We start from the raw sequence: 18601 nt of genomic DNA, 5'->3' as shown, positions 1-18601 counted from the left end.
TAGGATTTATTCAACCCGTAACAAGTGTAAAGGAAATAGTTTATAAACCAACAGCGTTCTGCTTCTAAATCCACTATCAAAACAAATTCAGCAAGTTCTGCAGGGCAGAGGAGCATATAGTGAGATATGACTGGATCATTGCGGGGGAAAGGGATGGGGGTCAAGACACAGATTTTTTTTTGGGGGGGGGGAGTTGGAGACACAAGGGATGTTAGATTTTACATTAACTTTTAAATTCTTGCAAAGAGTTTTGTTTTCTCTGTTAAGTACAATCGTATGACTGACAGTATGTTGGACTCTACTGGGTCTTTTTTAAACAGATGATGAAGAATCCCATTCATGAGAACTGGAAAAAGAAATAACCAGTTTTACATTATTTACTAGTGAATAGTTTACTTCATATTTTATAGGGCAGCAAATAAATTTATGCAAGTAGCTTAAGGTACCCACAGGGAGAGTTCTGAGATGTTTTGCGTTCTTATCTGCACAGATACAGATGTATCTGCATTGACTTCTGAATGGGACTAAAAGACAATTAAAATCATCTTAGAAGGAAAAATAATCCCTCAAGCTGTAATTCTCAGATTTTTTTAGTTAAACAGAGTGTTGTAAATTCTCCGTTTTTCACTGGACGACCATCTATTTTATTGAACATTTAATTGTTGTGTTCATAAATTTTACTGTTCATGTATGTTTTCATAGATCAGTTACTCTTGCTCTGCAGGTCATTATAGTGCTTTAAAGTGTCTTAACTCTGTGTAATTATTTCAGGTCTCCTCATCCATTGTCCTTTTCTTCTATTATTTTCTACTTAGTAATTACTGAAATTTTCAGGCTAGTTCATAAACTAGAGAAATGTGACACATATTACTTGGTACTGGTCAGAAATTTAAAATGGAAGGTAATAATTTTTCAGGTTCTACTATCTACTTCTTAATAATGGGTGACCTGACTTCAATTCTTTGATTATTTCATATATGACTAAAGGAGTTAATACAATGAGATATGACCAGGGAAACAGAATCTATTTTTTGCATTTCATTGCCACTATTGCATTTTATTACTTTAAGAGTTTCTGAGTACTAAGTCCCATTTAACTGTGTATATTGCTTACCTTGATTAAAAATTGCTTAGGCAAGAAGATACAGTCTGTATTAGTCAATGCTCCTTGCCCACTGTTTTCCCTGCTACTGAGCCTAGACTGTTTCTTTAAAAGACTTATTTCGCTCTTTTAATTATATCCTAGAGTTGATGTTCATCAACAGAGGGCAAGTATTCTGTTGAAGCAGTAAGGAGTATCATTGGGTTTTTGTTTCTGGAAGCTCCTTATGCTCAGATGAGGAAGTGCAATTGTGCTCTTTCCCTCTGAAAAATTTTCATAGACCCTGCTTCTGGGTTATGTTAACCTTAATCAAGTAAAAAGTAAAGGTGAGTTGGTCCTATTATTTATTTCAGCTTTTTAAAAAGATTGCCAAAGACAGAGTTGCATAATGCCATTTTGCAACTGGTAAACGTAAGCACAGAGAAGATACATTTTAAATATTTGCACTTAGGCAGGCTAATATATTAGCACTGTTAGAAGATGGTGATCTCTAATGTTCTCATCACTACAGTAATAAATTAACAGACTGCTTTTAATCAATTCAGTGTCCATTGGAAAATCAAGATACACATTTCAGATTAATCCATGGATAACAGGTACAGTGTTTCATAAGAGCAGACGTAATATGAAACTATATAATTTTCAGATGCTAGTTCTATGGAAATTCTAACTCCCTTTTGCTTCTGTTCATCTATTAGTTAACGTTTTGCCATGTCACTCGTTGAGAGAATGGCTGTAATGCAAAAATTATATGTGATAGGAGGCCCTTTCCATGTCATTATGTTAAAATACAGCAAAGGAATTCTTAGTAGCATCTGAGATTTCTCAGATTCCCCCATCATTGTGTACTGCCATGCTATTTTAATTACAGAATATGACCTATCTTCTATATTTTGCATCCAAACAAAATGAAACACTAAAAATCATGAAGATTTAGGATTTCCTCTGCAGGTTTCATCTAGTCTCTAGATATATGTATTGGAATATATTTTTAGAATATTTAAAGTCACTGTTGTCTCCCTAGGACACATGACTTATTTAGAAAATAGGCAATTACTTGATTTATTATTTTTTTTTCCTCAGCACTACAGTTACTATTATCCTTAACTCCCCTTAGCTCTTTTCTCTTATTCTTCGACACTGCTCAGTCCTGTCTCGATCCCTGCTCTCATTGGTTGCTTATTCCATCACCCTCCTTCCACATAAACCATACAGACAGTGACCAGCATTTCGTGTCAACTGTGGTCTGTAAAGTAGATAACCCAAGCTGCATTTTTCAGCTCGTTACTGCAGTCTAGCTTTCCAGTTGCTCCCCAAGGTCTGAGCATTGTTCCTTCTCCACCTGAGACAGGACTTTCCCTCACCATACTCCACAAAATAACAAATTTCTGAATTAGTTGAGGCTCATTATCACGTTAAAGAGTTCTGTTAAGAGGAGAAGTGTGTTAATGCACCACTGCACTGAACCATTATTGCACGGCTCTGGCCAGAGCTGCAGAATCACAGCTGTACAAATCATGTGCAAGCCCTGAGGGATTCAGGGAGCATAAGTGAACGGTCGGTCATGGTCAGATCATGCCATCTCAAAGTAAAGCATGCTTACTGTAGCTGGAATGTTTACAGCAGGTATGGCTGAGTCCTAAGAAGCCTCTAGGAAGTGTGAACTGATCTGTTTAAAAGCTTATATTTTAGCCATGTTTGGTAGTTTTACTTTCCGTTTTTTTAACAGAAACAGCAAAAAGATATCTAATACCAGAACTAAGCCATTGCAACATTTCAAGCTTTTTCTAAGTTATATGTTAACTAAGACATTATGTAACATTAAAGTATTTATTCAGTTTTGATTTCAGAGCCAGATTCTTCAGTGCTGATTCAATCCTGGTCTATGTTTAAGAGCTCACATAGCTGTATTCATTAGGAGTTTGTAAAATATCAGGTACTTTAATCAATTCCAAATGTACTTCAAGAAGATAGCTGAACCAATCTTAGCAGCTGCTGGTTGGTTATCAGAAGAACCAGTTCCATTTCTTTCACTCAACTATGCTGGTTGTGCAGTCTCGCTTCCTACATTGTGCTGACCATGATGATCATCTTCTATGATCCATTAGCAGGCCAGATAAACTTATTCGACCAAATAACCTTTTTAGGCTGGACTCGGTATAATGAAATCTTAGATTGATTCAATCAATTAAACTTCATCTGCAGCTATATGGGCTAATCTGTGTATATGTAGGTATAGTCACATTGTGTTCAAACAAAATGCCGTGACTGATTATAGGCCACCTACAACCTGAGAGAAAATATATTTTGATGGAATCACTTATTTCGTTTGCAGAACTGGTTTAAGCAATATCTTAAAATCATAAATCATGACAGCATCCCACTTTAAGCAGATAAGGACTCAAAAACTCCCGTAGAAGCTTTGCGGTGTGAGGAACTGCAAGATTCCTTCTTCCCAAATCTTGTGCGTTGAGCTGCAAAGGGGAAAGAGGTATGCCCTTATTGGAGTTTCTGTGATTTATAAGGAGGACTTCATAAATCTTTACCTCAAACAGGGCAGAGGAAAATGGCTTTGTAATTGATATGCTATTGCTAAGTGATTCTGTTCAAACTCTGGAAAAGACAAAAACACTGAAAGATGAGCTGTGACCTGATCTTGCAAAGGGGGGAGGATTTTTATTCAATGTTTTTCAAACTAATGTTTGGTTTCATTAACACCTGTTAAACTGAAGATCCAGACAGCTGGGATCTGAGATCTTTTTTTCTGAAGAAAAGTTAAGTTTTTGCTGAAGCTGTTGTTTCAGCAGTTTGAATCTGAAGTATGAACAAACTTTATAATTCCATTTCTAATGCAAAAATAATAAACCCCCATACATATGCAAAAGTGAGTCTTCTGAAAAATAACCTTTTAGACTTCCTGAATTTTCAAAATCTGCGTACTTTGTTGCATAATACCTTTAACTCCTAGATAAGAATAAGAGAGGACAGATGTTTATTTCCCAAAGAATATCTCAGTACCTTGTCGTCATGATACACCTGTTAGGGTCAGCAGTATACAGGCCTCTTTGTGCCAGAGAGAACTTTTTTATTGCCTAATAAAACTAGATTGGGCAAGAGAAGTTCTTGCAATGCAATGTCTATTACATAGGTCTTCCTAATAGATAACATCTACTGATATAAAGTATTTGTATAGGCAATGCTCTAATCATATAGTCATATTCAGTATTTAAAAGCCAATGGACACAAATAACATGATAAGAGGTTTAACGTATCCAGTATTAAGTAACTAAATTTGCATTCAAGGTCTATCAATCTTACCTTTGAACCAAGTTAAAAAAGAGCAAGAGACAAAAAGAAAGACTAGAAAAACACCCACTCAGCAGCAAATAATTCTGACTTTGTAAGAAAAACAGTGTAGATCCTCCTGGCCTTCTCCTTTAGAAGATTTACAGAGGTGAGTGGTAGGCTTTTGTAAGGATTGCCAGCAGATTTTGACAAATACATCTGTTAGAAATGGCAGTGATAACAAGGAAAAAAAATTTAAAAAAATCCACAACAACAAAACCACATATTCCATTGTAATCCGACAGTTTTCAGGAAGGAGAGGTGTTTTGCATGGAGACGCGGCAGCAGCTGGCCTGCTTGGCCATGCCAGAGATGTCTGGCAGTTCAGTTAGTCACAGCATGAGGGAGCAAGGTGGCAGGCAGAGAACAAACCAGTGATATTTGAAGTTAATTCACTTTATCTTCTCTGTGGATATCCCCAACTCCAAACATAAAAGGCAATGGCACAGCAAAAATGTTTAACTTGTGTTGAAGGGTTAAGAGACCTTTTGTTTGCCAGAGGACTGGAATAATTCAGGAGTTTTTAAAATAATTCAAAAGCCTGTAGGCAAAGGCAAGCTAACTGTATGGTTGTCTCAGCTGTTAGAGGAGAAAGTCAGGGCCCCAAGTGCATCTGTAGGACCTACTGGCCCTGACCAGCCTCACACAGGGCACCCACTGCCTGTGAACCCAGGGTCTTCATTTTGTCTCAGCCCCAAGCCCTCAGCTATCTTGCCAGAGTGCTGGTCTACAGACTAGTCTGGCCCTGCGGTCTGGATGGACCTCAAACCTACACGGTAGCTAGCTTCTCTCCTGGATGTGTTCCTCAGATGTCCGTTGTCCACTGTCTAGCCCTGACTGCTGAATGGACTTCAGATTCAACCCGAAACCTTGTCCCTAGTCCTGTCTCTGGTCTCATCTCCTTTTGCTCCTGCCTGGAGTCCCTGGGTGGACCCTTGACCTGGTTCATCACTTGCCTGAGACTGTCAGTGGATCCAACTGCAAGCATCTGTTTCACCCTGCTATGACCAGACCCTGTGGGACCATGCCCTGCCAGGGACAACCCTGCCTGCTCTGGAGTCACCCCTTACTCCTGGAGCACCTGCCCTGAGGGAAAAGCGGGTCCTTGCTGCTCCATGACAGAGGAAACAGAGAAACCTTGTACCTTAAAAACCTTCAGACACTTGCCTTCTTCAGCCATTTGCCCACACAAGAAGTGGGATTGGAAGGACTTTACTCCAAGGTAATTTTTGAAGGATACTTAGATGATCCTATCTCCCACACCTCTTAGGGATTTTTTTTAACTTCTTTTCCTTCTCCTTTATTTTCTTTCTTCACAGCCCTTTACTTCCTTATCAGACCTCTCTGTGTCATTCTTCCCTGTCAAAAAGATCATGCTAGCAGTTTATTTGATATGAGAAAGGAACCTATATCTGATATTTAAACATCGACAGGAAAGGTAGTAGATTTTATATCCACCTGCATCTGTAAATGTATATCTAAGAAATATACAGAGCTCAAATAGTTTTGCTTGCTACATTAACTCTGAAGAGGAGAAATGCATGCATTTGATTTCACAGAATTTGTTGTACCAATATTTAATTATTATTCCTTTGTGATATGAAATATACTTTGAGATTTATGATATGGAGTTGTAGAATATTCTAAGTCTGTTCTATTGACTTAGCAAGTGTGGAACATACCAGATTTGTTAAGGATTATATTTCCAACACCACAACTAAAATGAAAGCTGCACCCTGAAGATGCTGAAGGTATGGATGTGCATGTGAGTAAAAACACTTACTTGGGAGGAAGCACAGTTCAGTTTCACTTTAGCTCCAGTTTATCAAATAACTGAAAACAAATAAATTTGAAATTGCAATTACACCTCTAATCAAGGTGCAGGGATACTTCTGCGTTCAGAACAAATAAAATACTGTATCACTCGGGGACTGTCAGTTAAAGAAGGAACTGTCAGTTAAAGAAGATCTGCTTAAAAGCTTGAATATATATTAATATAACACTAAGATGTTTACATAGCAAACATCTCACTGAGGAAACTTGACTATGGCTCCTAAAGAAGCAACATGATACTGTGTTACCTGGTGTGATAATGTTGCCTAGTCTTTTGTGGAGGATGGAAGCCCGAAACCCAAACCTTTATGATCCATGAGAAATCCACCACGTCAGCTGTGTTATGTAGTAGTGCATATTTTATTTTATGATCAATGAAAAAACAGTAGCAGGTAAAGACTGCAAAAATGGCTCCTGGCCCTTTGGCAGCAGTGGCTGCATTGAGCTCCTGGGGCTATTATGGGGTTCAGAAATAGATAGTTGACTGGTGATCTGCCCTCAGCATGACATTGCCTATCCTACTGCACGTTCTGATGTTTGTGCATCATATCATGAAAATGCTCTGTTAAGTTTAGGGACATGAAAACTGTTTCCTGGGTACACATTGCATGCTGTTCATGGAGCTCTTAAATTTTACTGGTGGAAAGGGATCAAAAAAACAAACAGGTGTCAATTCAGTCCTCATTTGGTAAATACTGGCATATGAAGATGTACTGGTGAGAAGTAATTTCTCCCCACTAGTAGCAGTTGCTAACTGCTTGTGAAAGATGCATGATGTAGTGCTACTTCACTTAAATAGTAAGTTTAGGAATAAAATTAAGCAATTCCTAGCTTGATCTATTAGGTCAACACCTGTATTGTTCATTATGTGTAATGACAACTACATTTCATAAACAGAAAAAACTGTTGTAAAGATGTCTCAAATTAAAGGTAGCAATGTTTACAGTACAAACCCAAAAGCAGGAGCAACTGCATATTTTACCTTTTATTCTCTAAGGAATAAAATATTTGATAACAAGCATATGCATAAAATATACATAAAAATATGTTTGCAATCTGTTTTCATTTACATCTTTAAGGATTGGTGGTGGGAAATGAGATTTTTATATATATGTATATATAAACCCTCCAAATCATTATCGGTAGAAATTTAGATGATCTTCAGTATTGAATTAGATACAGCTAAACTCTCCCACCTCTTGTGCCCCTGCATTTTAAGATTATTTTGTTATAAGAAAGGTAGAGTGTTAATGAGGGTGTTCTCTATCTGGATTGACGCTTAAAATAAGCTTGGCCATTAAGAGACCATTTGGTAGGCATTCCTCACTTGATATATTAGAGACTTTTGAAAATACTGATGATGGCCAGTAACTTATCAGTGGAAGTGGTAATTTAAACTGCTAAAACCTTTCTTTCTGTTACGGAATTTCTACAGAAAAAATCTTGCGTCAGGACAGAAGTCAGCATATGTCAGAGTCAGTCTGAAACTGATACCCGCATGATTTGGGTTTTTTCACTTGTTGCAATCTCCTTAACATTATGAGTGCTTTTCATGACTTTAAGGAATAGTAGATTGAGAAAGAAAGTGACTACTCTTGAACAGTGAGCTGTTGTATTTATTCCACTAACAGTTTACATGGGTTCAATTGGCAGCTGAACAAATTTGGGAAAAAGGCACATTGGTAACTCCTAAATGCAGGAATCCCAGGATGCTAACTGACTGTAGAAATATTGCAGAGTGGTATCAATACATCTTTTTGTCCTAGTCTTGTATTCCTCCTTAGGTAGCTGTAATTTGCCAGTGTTAGAAATAGGGTATTGTTACCGGTAACACTGCAGTCTGACCCATTCTTTGTGTTCTGTGATACAGTGGTGCAGAAGCATATCAGCTGGAACAGACTTTCAGCTTTGGGTGATAGGAGGGAACGGAAGTGAATCTTAAAAGAATACAACACAATTTTCTTATTGTGATAGCTCATGACTTAAACAAAAAACCAACATCAACAAAGAATCCAACACCACCCATAAACCTTGTAGTATTAGAACTGCAAAGAGTTTTTAACTAAATCACAACTGGAGTCAAGGCAGATTGCAGGAGTTTTGTCCTTCTTATTGTGGCATTCAAATAAAGCTAAAAAATATCACTGTTAAGAAGAGTACATATACCATGTCATTTTAATTTAAATTATACAGGGCATTCCTCTTCAGAGTTTTGTGCTTTATCTAACAAAACTGACATCCCTAGCAGCTACATAGCAAGTTGTTTGATATCAGCTCATTAGGCCAAGGCATATGCATCTTTGAGCTTTGCTCAGATAGCTTTAATAGCAAGACACTGGTTTGCAATCCTGTCCTCTCTTGCAGGAAACCTTCCTTCTGCTGATGTACATGCAGAAAACAGCTGGGTTTGTTGGCTACGTACTTTGAAGTGATAGATTTCTTTGAAGCTACAAGACTAGCTAGGTTTTGTTGATTTGACGTCAAAGCTTCCTTTTCTATTGCATCTCTTGTTCAAGGTTCCTCTTTTGCTTGTTAAGGCCTTAATACAGTTTTCCGGAGGCAGCTAGAGAGCTGGCTAACTGATAAGCACCTAAGCCAGGCTTGTATCCCTGCCACAGTAATTGCACATACGCCATGCTAAGGTAAAGTCTGTCCTGAGTTTCTGAAGGAGAAAGCTTTAGCCATAGAGTGGCTTAAAAAATCACTCCAGAAGTGGTGGTTTCCAGATGAAGTGGGCACGCTGTGATGGTACTGCCTTGTTCAGTGGCACATGTCTCCAGTCTTCCTCCTCCCAGGCATAGCTTTCAAACTGAACTAAAACTGAGTTCAGTGAAACCAGGCACTTCAGTCATTACTCCAAAAATACACAGTGGTTAAAGTTACCAACACAACGGGGTAGTTTAGATAATTCAGATTATATCAGAGGAGTAATGCCATGTTTACTACAGAAATAGAGAGCTTGCATGAGTCAATGATCTGTGGTGCAAAGTAAATTTATTTTTAGGTTCATAAGTAGTGATTAGTTATCTCATTAAATTCAGAATACAGACAGTAAATCTGTGATACAATTAAGGTTAAATCAATGTCTATCTTGGGAATGTGGTTTTCTCTTTCATTGTCACTCTGTTTAAATGTTGATGCAAATACATGTCCTCAATGTTGCTACACTTTGTTCTGTTAATAAAGTTTGTAACTATGCTGGTATTATCTCAGAGATGCAGAACTGAAACAGAGGGGAAGGTGGGTTCCAGTTAACTTCTCTGCTCCCCAAGACTAACATCGCCAGCAGTTAAAGCAGTCGAACCCCCGCTCCAGCCCCACCGGTAACGGCTATAGAAAGTGGCATGTACTATCCCTCCAAAAGCTAGCAACTTGAAAGCAAACGCACGCTCTGCTGCAGAAACACAGAAACCTTTTTTATTTTTCCACCCGAGCCAGGCTTTTGTGGAGAAAAACCCTGTTTCCTAGGAAAACCACCACCAGGGTCTGCCCAGGCGAGCCGGGAGGCAGCGCCGCCGCCCCGACCCCCCCCCGACCCTGCCGGTCCCGTCCCGCCCGCGGGGATGCTCGGCAGCCGGGGCCGGGCGGAGCGGGGTCAGGGTCGCCCAGGGCGGCCCGGCGGCGAGGTGGGGGGGGGGGACACGAACGGGCGGGCAGGTGGCGGCGAGGCGGGGCGATGGCGGCGCCGCCCCCGGGCCCCATTGGCGCCGGCGGTGGGGGGGCCGCGCCGCGCCGCCCCCCTGCTCTCAAAGTGTGGCTGCCCGGCGGCGGCGACGGGGACAACGGCGGCGACATGCAGAGCTGCGGGCGCTGGTGGGGGCGGCTGGCGGCCCGCGGGGCGTCGCGGCACCTGCGGCCGGTGGCGGGGGGCGCCCAGCGGCGGTGGAACGGCGGTGGCGAGGCGTCGCGGTGCATCGAGCAGCTGCTGCCGCGGCACGATGACTTCTCCCGGCGGCACATCGGGCCGCGGGAGCGGGAGAAGCGGGAGATGCTGCGAGCTGTCGGGGTGCAGGTAGGTGCCGGCGACGTGCGGGGCTGGGGCGGAGAGCGGGGCGGCTGGTCCCCTGCCGGTGCGGGCTGTGCCGGCCCCGGGGCGGGGAGCTGCTAACGGCGTCGGGTCGCCTCTTTGCAGAGCGTCGAGGAGCTGATGGATAAAACCATCCCGGCCAGCATCCGTCTGCGGCGGCCGCTGAGGATGGAAGACCACGTCTGTAAGTGACCGCATGGCCAGGGGTGCCCCCGGTCGTCCCCCATCCCCCCCCTCCACCATCCCCGCGGGGCTCAGCCCTGCCCGCCCCGCCGCGGATCCCCCCCGCCACCAGCGACCCCCGGGCAGGACTTGGGGTGCCCTCCCCCCCCATCCCCCGAGTGTCCCCGCTGAAACGTGTGACGAACAGATCTCCCTGCTGAAGTAAAGTGCGGGATAAGACTTCAGTAACCGTGGCGGTACCATCAGGGGCACTTTAGTCTTCACAGAGCCGCTCGGTAGAGTAGTTCGGCTGCTGCGTTTCTTGCTCTCGTGTTGGAAACCGGTAGGAAGACGCGTGTGGCAGCCCGGGGCTGCCCCAAAACCCATTTTTGGGCTCAAGTGACAAGGTGCCTTCACTTTGTTTCAAGAGCCTCATAAGGAGGAAAAAGCGCGGCTAAAAATCATCCCCATAATGTGGACTGTGGCTTCAAATGGGCCGCTGTCTTTTGTTAGCTCTTACATTTCTGCAGGATTTCTTTGTTGTCATACCACCACCCCAATAATAACCTGCATATTCTAATAACAGGAAAACCCCGTGTCTCCGTATAGTGGGTACACAGTAGACTAGTGGCTAGCATTTCAAATCCGTCTGATCGAGGGAGACGGTTAAACTGCAGGAATACAAAACACGTGAGCCAGCAGTTGTGGCAGGACAATAGTTCAGCCAAATTGCTGTAGAAAACTTGATGTGATTTGATGAGCTTTTAGAAGTTAACGTTTTTAAAAGTTAGCAATCACAGCACAAAATTTCTATCCGCATAACTGTGGTCTTGGTAGGTACCTGTGAACATCATGCTGAAAATACTGTGAGTGAAAGAAACACTTAAAAAGGCACCTAGCTAAGCAATTCCACTGGAACTAACAAAGCTCAGTGGCCGTTCCGATGGTGGAGTCAATTACATCAGTATTACCTTTATATATGGTCATGATCCTTTGCCTGATTTGTAGAAAGCTTGATCCCTCTCGCTGGCTGGTTTTTCATTGCTCATCTGTGGGCTGTAATTTGAGTGTAAACTTCAGGCCTGCAGCTCCGGTGAGGTTCCCGGCCAGTTCAATCTGGTTGCTCCGAGATGACATCACGCGCGAGAGGCAGCACCACAATGAACAGTCAGGAAGACTAAAGCCTGAAAAGACAGAGTCTAGCCAGGGGAGATACAGTGTTGACTGAAAGTTTCTAGTTCTGAAATGTTTTATTAGTACAGTGGTGTTTTGGTTTTTGGTAACTTCCCATCCTATTAAAATGTGGGGGGAGGGGTAGGAAAGTGGAATTTAATCACATCTTCTGTCTGTATAACTGCTGCAAGTATTGCATGGCATGTTTTCCTATGATTAATTCATTTTAATCAAGGTAATCCCTGACTGATGAGTGATTTTCACTTACCCTCAGAGAAAAGAACTTTTTAGATTGTTATATTTTTTAGGTCTGTAAGAGGGGTTAAATGTAGATTGTCAACAGTAACTACTTCTTAAAAACCTTTCTTCTGTTTGTTTTTTTTTTTTAATTTAGTATATGATACCCTTACTAATTTTTACGTTACTAAAACACATATAAAAATGATACAGTACAGTTAGGCATTAAAATAATTGTACATTATTGAAAACTAAACCGGTGATGTCAACCTAAGTCAAAATCTTGATGAAGTTTTATGTGTTCTCATGCTGATTTGCATAGCAGTTTTGAAATGTCTCTCTAATGCACATTGCTGTGCATTATGTTTTATTGCATGCAAGTTCTCACTGCAGTAGGGCCTCATTAGCTAACAGAGTATTTAGTTCACTGGCGTTTTGTTCCACTTGCTATGCTGTTCTTGTTCCCTTAGAGTAAACTTTGAAAGAATGTGACTGTGATGCAGAGTCTCACATTGCACAGCATGCAACAGTGAGTTTTTCAAAAGAGATGCTTGCATGAGGTACAGAAAACTATTTTCTGCACGCTGCTTTTTCTTCTGCAGCCAGTGTGATGAACTGTAATTTAATGTGTAGATTTTTGTCACTAGTTTTTCATTGCATTGGTAGCAGAAAACTCCACAGCTTGTAAAAGAAAAGTGGAAAGCCTCAGCTTGAAGTTGTGCAACTTCGCATTGAACATCTTGTACACAGGACACTAGTCTGAGTAAAACTTGCTTCCTCGTTAATGTACCATTAGAGAGAACACTTTCCAATCACCAGTGTGGGATTTCTTATGTGAATATGGTATGTTATTTCTCCATCATATTCCTTGTGTTAAAGGGAAATAGTGAAATCGGGAAAGTGTCACAAGAACTGTGTTCTATTTTAAACATGTTCTTTTTATTTGTATGAAGACAATTTTGCTCCCACCATCCCCCAAACTCACACATGCAATGAGGGAACGGGGCAGGGCCATTCAAAACGTGGTGTTCAACTTCAGCATTTATGAAATTTCTAATACAGCAATTCCTGGTGGTTTAAATATACACTTCCACTTTTCTGTATAACTTCAATTAAAAAACATAATCACAGTGACTCCACAGGTTAGAGTGCAGCTGGACAAATCAGCCGTGCTCAAGCTACTCCTTTGTATTAGGAAACGCAGTTGAGCTTCCACTGAAGTTTCACTGAAGTCAATGCTTACAGCTAGAATTAGATATGCAGTCCAAGAATACCAGGCACACAGCATAAATAGTACATCGGGGTGAGTATCCTAAGTCTCTGCAATTATATTTGTGGGTTTTTTAACTTTTATAGCCTTAGGTCTTGTCTCAGGTGTGTACATTTGATGTGTATGCATCTCTTCAAATTGTTATTAGTTGTGGCAGTAGGGAAGATCGCTTTGCATTACAGATCCCTTGGTAATGTAGCAAGTAGTCCAAAAGACAGAAAATCAATTGGCTGTGTGTATGCAATAGCAGTAGAAAAAAAAAACAACAATCCCCCTGTGGATGCAGTTTATATTAAAGAGCTGTTTTAAATGGTATTGCATAGTCCACTCGTCATAAATAAACCCTGTTATTACAGGAGAAGCACAATCTTTTTGTACATGTGTTGTCTTTCCTAGACATTTTAGTACAGCCGTGCTCTTCAGTGGAAGAATCAAGCTTCATTACTTCCCTGAAGGACGTAATATATTTCCAGGGAAAGCCTCTAGCCTTAACTGGACGTTTCTATGAATGAAAAAGCCATTCTGGTAAATGCTAAGCTTTGCTGGTACAAGTGTATCTACACTAAAAATGCCTTTTCAATATTTATTAGTGTTCCTGTATTGGTAGATTTCTTCTCATACATAGAGTGATGGTTGGTGGTGGAGGGGAGAAGGAATGTAGCTTATGCTAGGAGGTTTCCGAAGTTAGTTGCTTCCTTTGGTATGTAATATGACAGAAGTATCTGAGTCCCTGATTTTTTTCTGACCAAAAAAAAAAAGCCATTTTAAAAGTGCCTGCTGCCATGAGCCTAGTGACAGTGTTGTAAAACCATCTGAATATGCCAGTGAAAGCTAGTAGGGGTGAAACGGCAAAAAGCCTGATACCCCGTAACAGTAAGTTGCAGTCCTGTACCTCAACCGATTCTGGAAGGGGGGGCTTTTTTACAGTCAGCTTTTTCTGCAGATACAGTTCAGGGAAAATGTTATTTTGACTTGTCACTTCTGTTCAGTCGATATTTACAACAAGGCTAGACATCTGTTTGGTACTTTACTGTGATCAGCTGGTATTACAGAGCTTTTTTCCCACTGTCACAGTAAGTAAACTTTAACAATCAGCTTTTTTTTAGGTATTGAAGGTGCTTCAGCATGTTATGTAGTGACTGACCCATTTGAAGTAATAGAACAGATCATCTTATATAAGCGTAATCCTCTTTTCTTTTATCCCTGCAAACCTACTGTCTGTATCAGTCGTATTTATCAAATGCAAGGCTGCTATTGTATGTCCATCTTTAATGGGTAGGATTTGTACGTGTTACATATTTCTGGTTTTTTGTTCAGGCTTTGAATTAAAAAAGTCTCTACAAACTCTGCCATGATTTTTTTTCCCAAAATATTCCCCGTTACAGTCTCAAATTTTAGAATTTATAAATGTTAATTTATAAAATCTGTGTAAAACTAATTGGGTCTCCAGCCTGAACATTTTTAGAAGTGATAGTTCTCAGAAGCAGTCCTATTGTAAGAAACACTATTTGTAACTTCAAATTTAACTGCTCCTCATGCAGTTGAGTCCACATTAGCTATAATTTTGTATTTAAAATGCTGCTTAAAAAATTAATTCTGGGTGAGTTTATCATTGGCTCCTAATGTCAGCCATTTTTTTTTAGAGCCGATTGAGTCATTCCAGGTTCTCTGCTGCTGGAGCCCACGCCATAGGCTTTGGGTGCCTGTAGGAGGGGCAGTGCTCGTGCCTCAGAGCGCTGCCACAAGCGGAGCAGGAATCGGCAGTACCACCGCTGGCGCTTTGCTCCTCACAAGTTGCTCCTCACGGCGCTTTTGGGGCCACTGCTCCTCTTTCTGAAGGCAGCAGGCGGTGGGGGTAGGAGAGAGAAAGGCAGGCACGTTGCTGGCTCTCAGCCCCTGCGTGTTTTCGGCAGCTCGCAGCATCCTCGTGCTGCCTCTGCCGCCCAGGCAGGCTGGGGGACAGCAGGTGGCCTGAGCCAAAGGAGGAGGCGGCGGCCAGGCAACAAGATGGCTTTTTGCCTGTCTCATGGGAAGTTGCTAGTCGGGCTCAGCACCTGGAGTAGGTGCTTTTCTTGTGCTGTCCATTAATACATGTCTGGCAGTGCTCTGGAACTGTTTCGCTTCAATATAATCTGGTTTATTTCATTTTTTTTTAAACAAATACAATTAATTGCTAAAGGAAGATAAATAAATTCATCCATTTTTTCTTGTATCAGCTGTTCTGAAGATCTTGTTTCCTTGATCTCAGAAGCTAGACTTTTTTTAAGACCTGACATAATGTGAGCAGTATTATATCAGGCAAATAGTCTCCTCCCTTTTGTGTTGTAAGTTTAAAGTTGTATAACTCAGGCTGCCCCTGCAGCCGTGATTTCTGTCTGTCTCTCTCTTTTTTGTCCACTATATTATTTTACAGGCATCTCACAAGTTCAAGGCAAATCTGCTGCGCAAACCCCTAAAACACCAGCAGAAATAACATTATTATCATTTTATATTCTCATAATTGACTCCTTCTTAGTGTTTTTGTGATATGTTTTGCCTTTTCTACCCATGGGTGTAGCAGTCATGAAGTGTGCTCACGGAACTGCTACCAGGAGCCTCAGTGAATTTTCTCCACGGTTCTAAGATAGCAGTGCTGCAAGTTCAATGAACTTTATTCTGGGTACTGTCTTTGATCATATTATGTAATGTGTTGATGAGGGGAATAAAGATCAACTGCAGTGACTTAGCTGGCATTTTCTTTTTTGCTGAACAAGGTTCTTAAAGAATTTATAGTCTACACGCAATAAAATGAATTCAAGATAAAGGCATTTATCTTGAGCATCTGGTGTTTCAGCTTGTGACGCTGCCTCTCACCCTTCTGCCACGCATCACTGTGAAGAGCCCGGCTGGGTCTCCTCCATCTCCCCCCGTCAGTGGCAGGGATGCAATTAAGAATGGTTTCATTCCCTTGCTCTCCAGTCTTTGGACCACAACAGATGTGTTAATTTCCCTCACCTGTGTCTACATTACTTTACTTGAATTCAGAGCCGTATCAGTGTAAAGCAAACACTGAATCTGTGAAAATTAAATCATCGTAAATCTACATGGACTTATGTTTGGTCTTAGGTAAGCAGGGCTGTGCAGATAAATCAGGGACTAGTGACTTCTGTTACTCAGGAGTGCAGTTCCTTATGGGCTGCCTTCCTAAAGATGAGCTGTGATGAGCTACTTCAGGGCAGCGTGGGGCGCAGGGGACGGAGCGTTCATGCCAGGTCTCTTCAGAGGGGCAAATGGGAGATGTGTGTTGGAGCTGTAGTGCTGCTGCTGCCATCGTAATGACCACAGCAGCAGGGTAAGTGGGGTGAAGCTGGAGTGTGCCTGCCAGCATTCCAGCCCCTTGATTGAAACTGATAGTGTAACTGTCTTCACAGATAGCTCATAAAAATGTAATAATCAAAAATATATTCAGCGTTGGGACCTATTGGTGCTGCTCTTCTAGATGTTACGTGGACCTACTGTTAAGCTTAATTGCTACCGAAGCTGCTTACAGTCTCACTAGGCTTTTTGCTTTGTGCCTTGAATCATTTTGGAAACTGGTATTATTTCAGAGAATTCTAGGGTAAGTTCGGTGTCTTCATGTGGTAGTTGTTAGCTGTATTTGCTGAGAAATGACTCTCTAAGAAGAAAGCGTCCAGTCAGGCAAACAAAGGAAATGCTATCTGGCATGTAGTACAGTATTTGTGGTATGTGTTTACTGCAGAAATCACACTCTTAAGGCATTTTTGTCTCTGACATTGGGCTAGTGAGCAAGTTAAATGATAGCCAACTTCTGCCTTCAACTGCATTTGGAGTTAAACAAGCAAATTCATTACCATTTTCAAAAAATCGTTGATGCTTGAATTCTGCAAGAATACAACCCTCCCTCTCGAACCACACCCAAACCATCTTTCCTCAAACTTTTGGTTTGCAAATGGCAGAGGAAGATCTCCACAGTGTTAAAACTCTCACTGAAAATAAACAAGTGCATCTGTCTGGAATAAACGGTGTGGGAGGAGTATGGGGGACTGGAGCCGCTCACTGAGCTTTAGAAACTTTGCCCTGGACATTAAGTTCAAGTATAATAAACTCTTGAGTCTCCTAAAAGAACTTCAGTTTACTGAAAACAAGGAATTAATCTTTATACGTTAGATCTAATAGTAACACTGAGTAAAAGGCAGAGAAGAAACGAACTTTGAAGTGAGAACTGAAGATCAGTAAAAAAATAACTTTGTGGAAGGTATAATGTGGCAGTGGAAGAAATTAATTGAAAACCAGATTTTTTAAAAAAATTAAACTTTATATATGGAATGCCCTAGTAACACTTTGAGTAAAAGGAAGAGGAGAGAGGAGTTTTGAAATCAGAGCTAAAGTTACAAAATCCTTGTTTATGGCAGCAGCAGAAATTAATTCAAAACCTGGAAAATTATTTGCCACCGGATTCCAGAGCATTAACTGTTTTGACTTGATCGCTCTTGCTCGTAACTTATGGAGAGTAAAAAGTTGAGAGACCTCCAGGGCCCAAGCTATTCTCCTTTGGTGATTTGTAGCCTTATATTCCAAAGCCTGCTTTTCCAGTTTCAGCGCAGAATGAGAACAGCTTGGTGAAACTGCTCCAGTACAGCAGTTTCCAAGGTCAGATTTTGGGGGGGAAAGGAGAAAAAAAAAAAAGATCTGCTGCCCTCACCTAGGAGGGCTGGTGTCCAGTTCCACTCAGGTCTGTGAGGTTGGGCAGGTCGGTCTCTCTGCGTAATCTTAGACGGCCTACCGACCGTCTTTCTGCATCCTCAGGTACTGAAGTATGTATTAAGTCTTTCCCCTTGGCAGATGTTGGGTGGGCAGCCCTATTCATTGGCTGCTAGGAACAGGTTGCCTGAATGTATTTTTTTGCACAGCCTTCAGGACACTGAGAAGTACGTAGAAGCAAGACAAAAGACTAAACTATAGTTGGGGGAGGGAGGGAGGGAGGGAGGCAGTGTGGATGCTTTCCATCTGAACACTTCAAAAGCATTCTGCTGTAATCTCTCCAGATTTACTTTAAAAGATAATCTGAAATGGAATTTATTAAGCAAAGAAATACTATGTTCACACTTTTTTTTTTTAAATAAACTGGTGAAGCATACTAAAATTGAATGAAAATAACTGTTCCATTTTATCAACCATTTAAGGGAAATGCAAGAAAATCACGTCATTTAATGCCAAGAAATTGTTCCTGGGTGCTTGGTGTGAGCCCACTTTGTGCAGCGTGAGAAACACTAAATCAAGTTGTGGATGGCTGTGGCTTCATCCAGTGCTGATTCTGCAAGGTTTAGCTAATAAAAGGTGTCTTCTGAGACACATTTTAATGCACGTGCAAGAGACCCAGAATGTGTATTGCATTAGCACAAAAAGGGCTCCATAAGCTGTTTTCCTACAGATGTTTCTCTCGCTGCTGTTT

At 41.3% G+C, this 18601-nt stretch overlaps 1 protein-coding gene across 1 annotated transcript in view; it reads left to right on the top strand.

Moving 5' to 3' along the window:
- Window positions 1-10061: 10061 nt before the first annotated feature.
- The window catches only part of GLDC (glycine decarboxylase), a 45733-nt gene continuing 37193 nt past the window's right edge, over window positions 10062-18601 (top strand). The window contains exons 1-2 of the mRNA XM_074570415.1: window positions 10062-10292; window positions 10413-10491. Coding sequence (XP_074426516.1) covers window positions 10074-10292; window positions 10413-10491 — 298 coding nt within the window. The 5' untranslated portion in view covers window positions 10062-10073. The remainder of the gene's footprint in view (window positions 10293-10412; window positions 10492-18601) is intronic.

This window comes from Larus michahellis, chromosome Z, assembly GCF_964199755.1.
Source record: "Larus michahellis chromosome Z, bLarMic1.1, whole genome shotgun sequence".
Classification (NCBI taxonomy): domain Eukaryota; kingdom Metazoa; phylum Chordata; class Aves; order Charadriiformes; family Laridae; genus Larus; species Larus michahellis.
The sequence above is the reverse complement of the archived record's forward strand: the minus strand, read 5'-3'. Positions and strand labels throughout refer to the sequence as shown.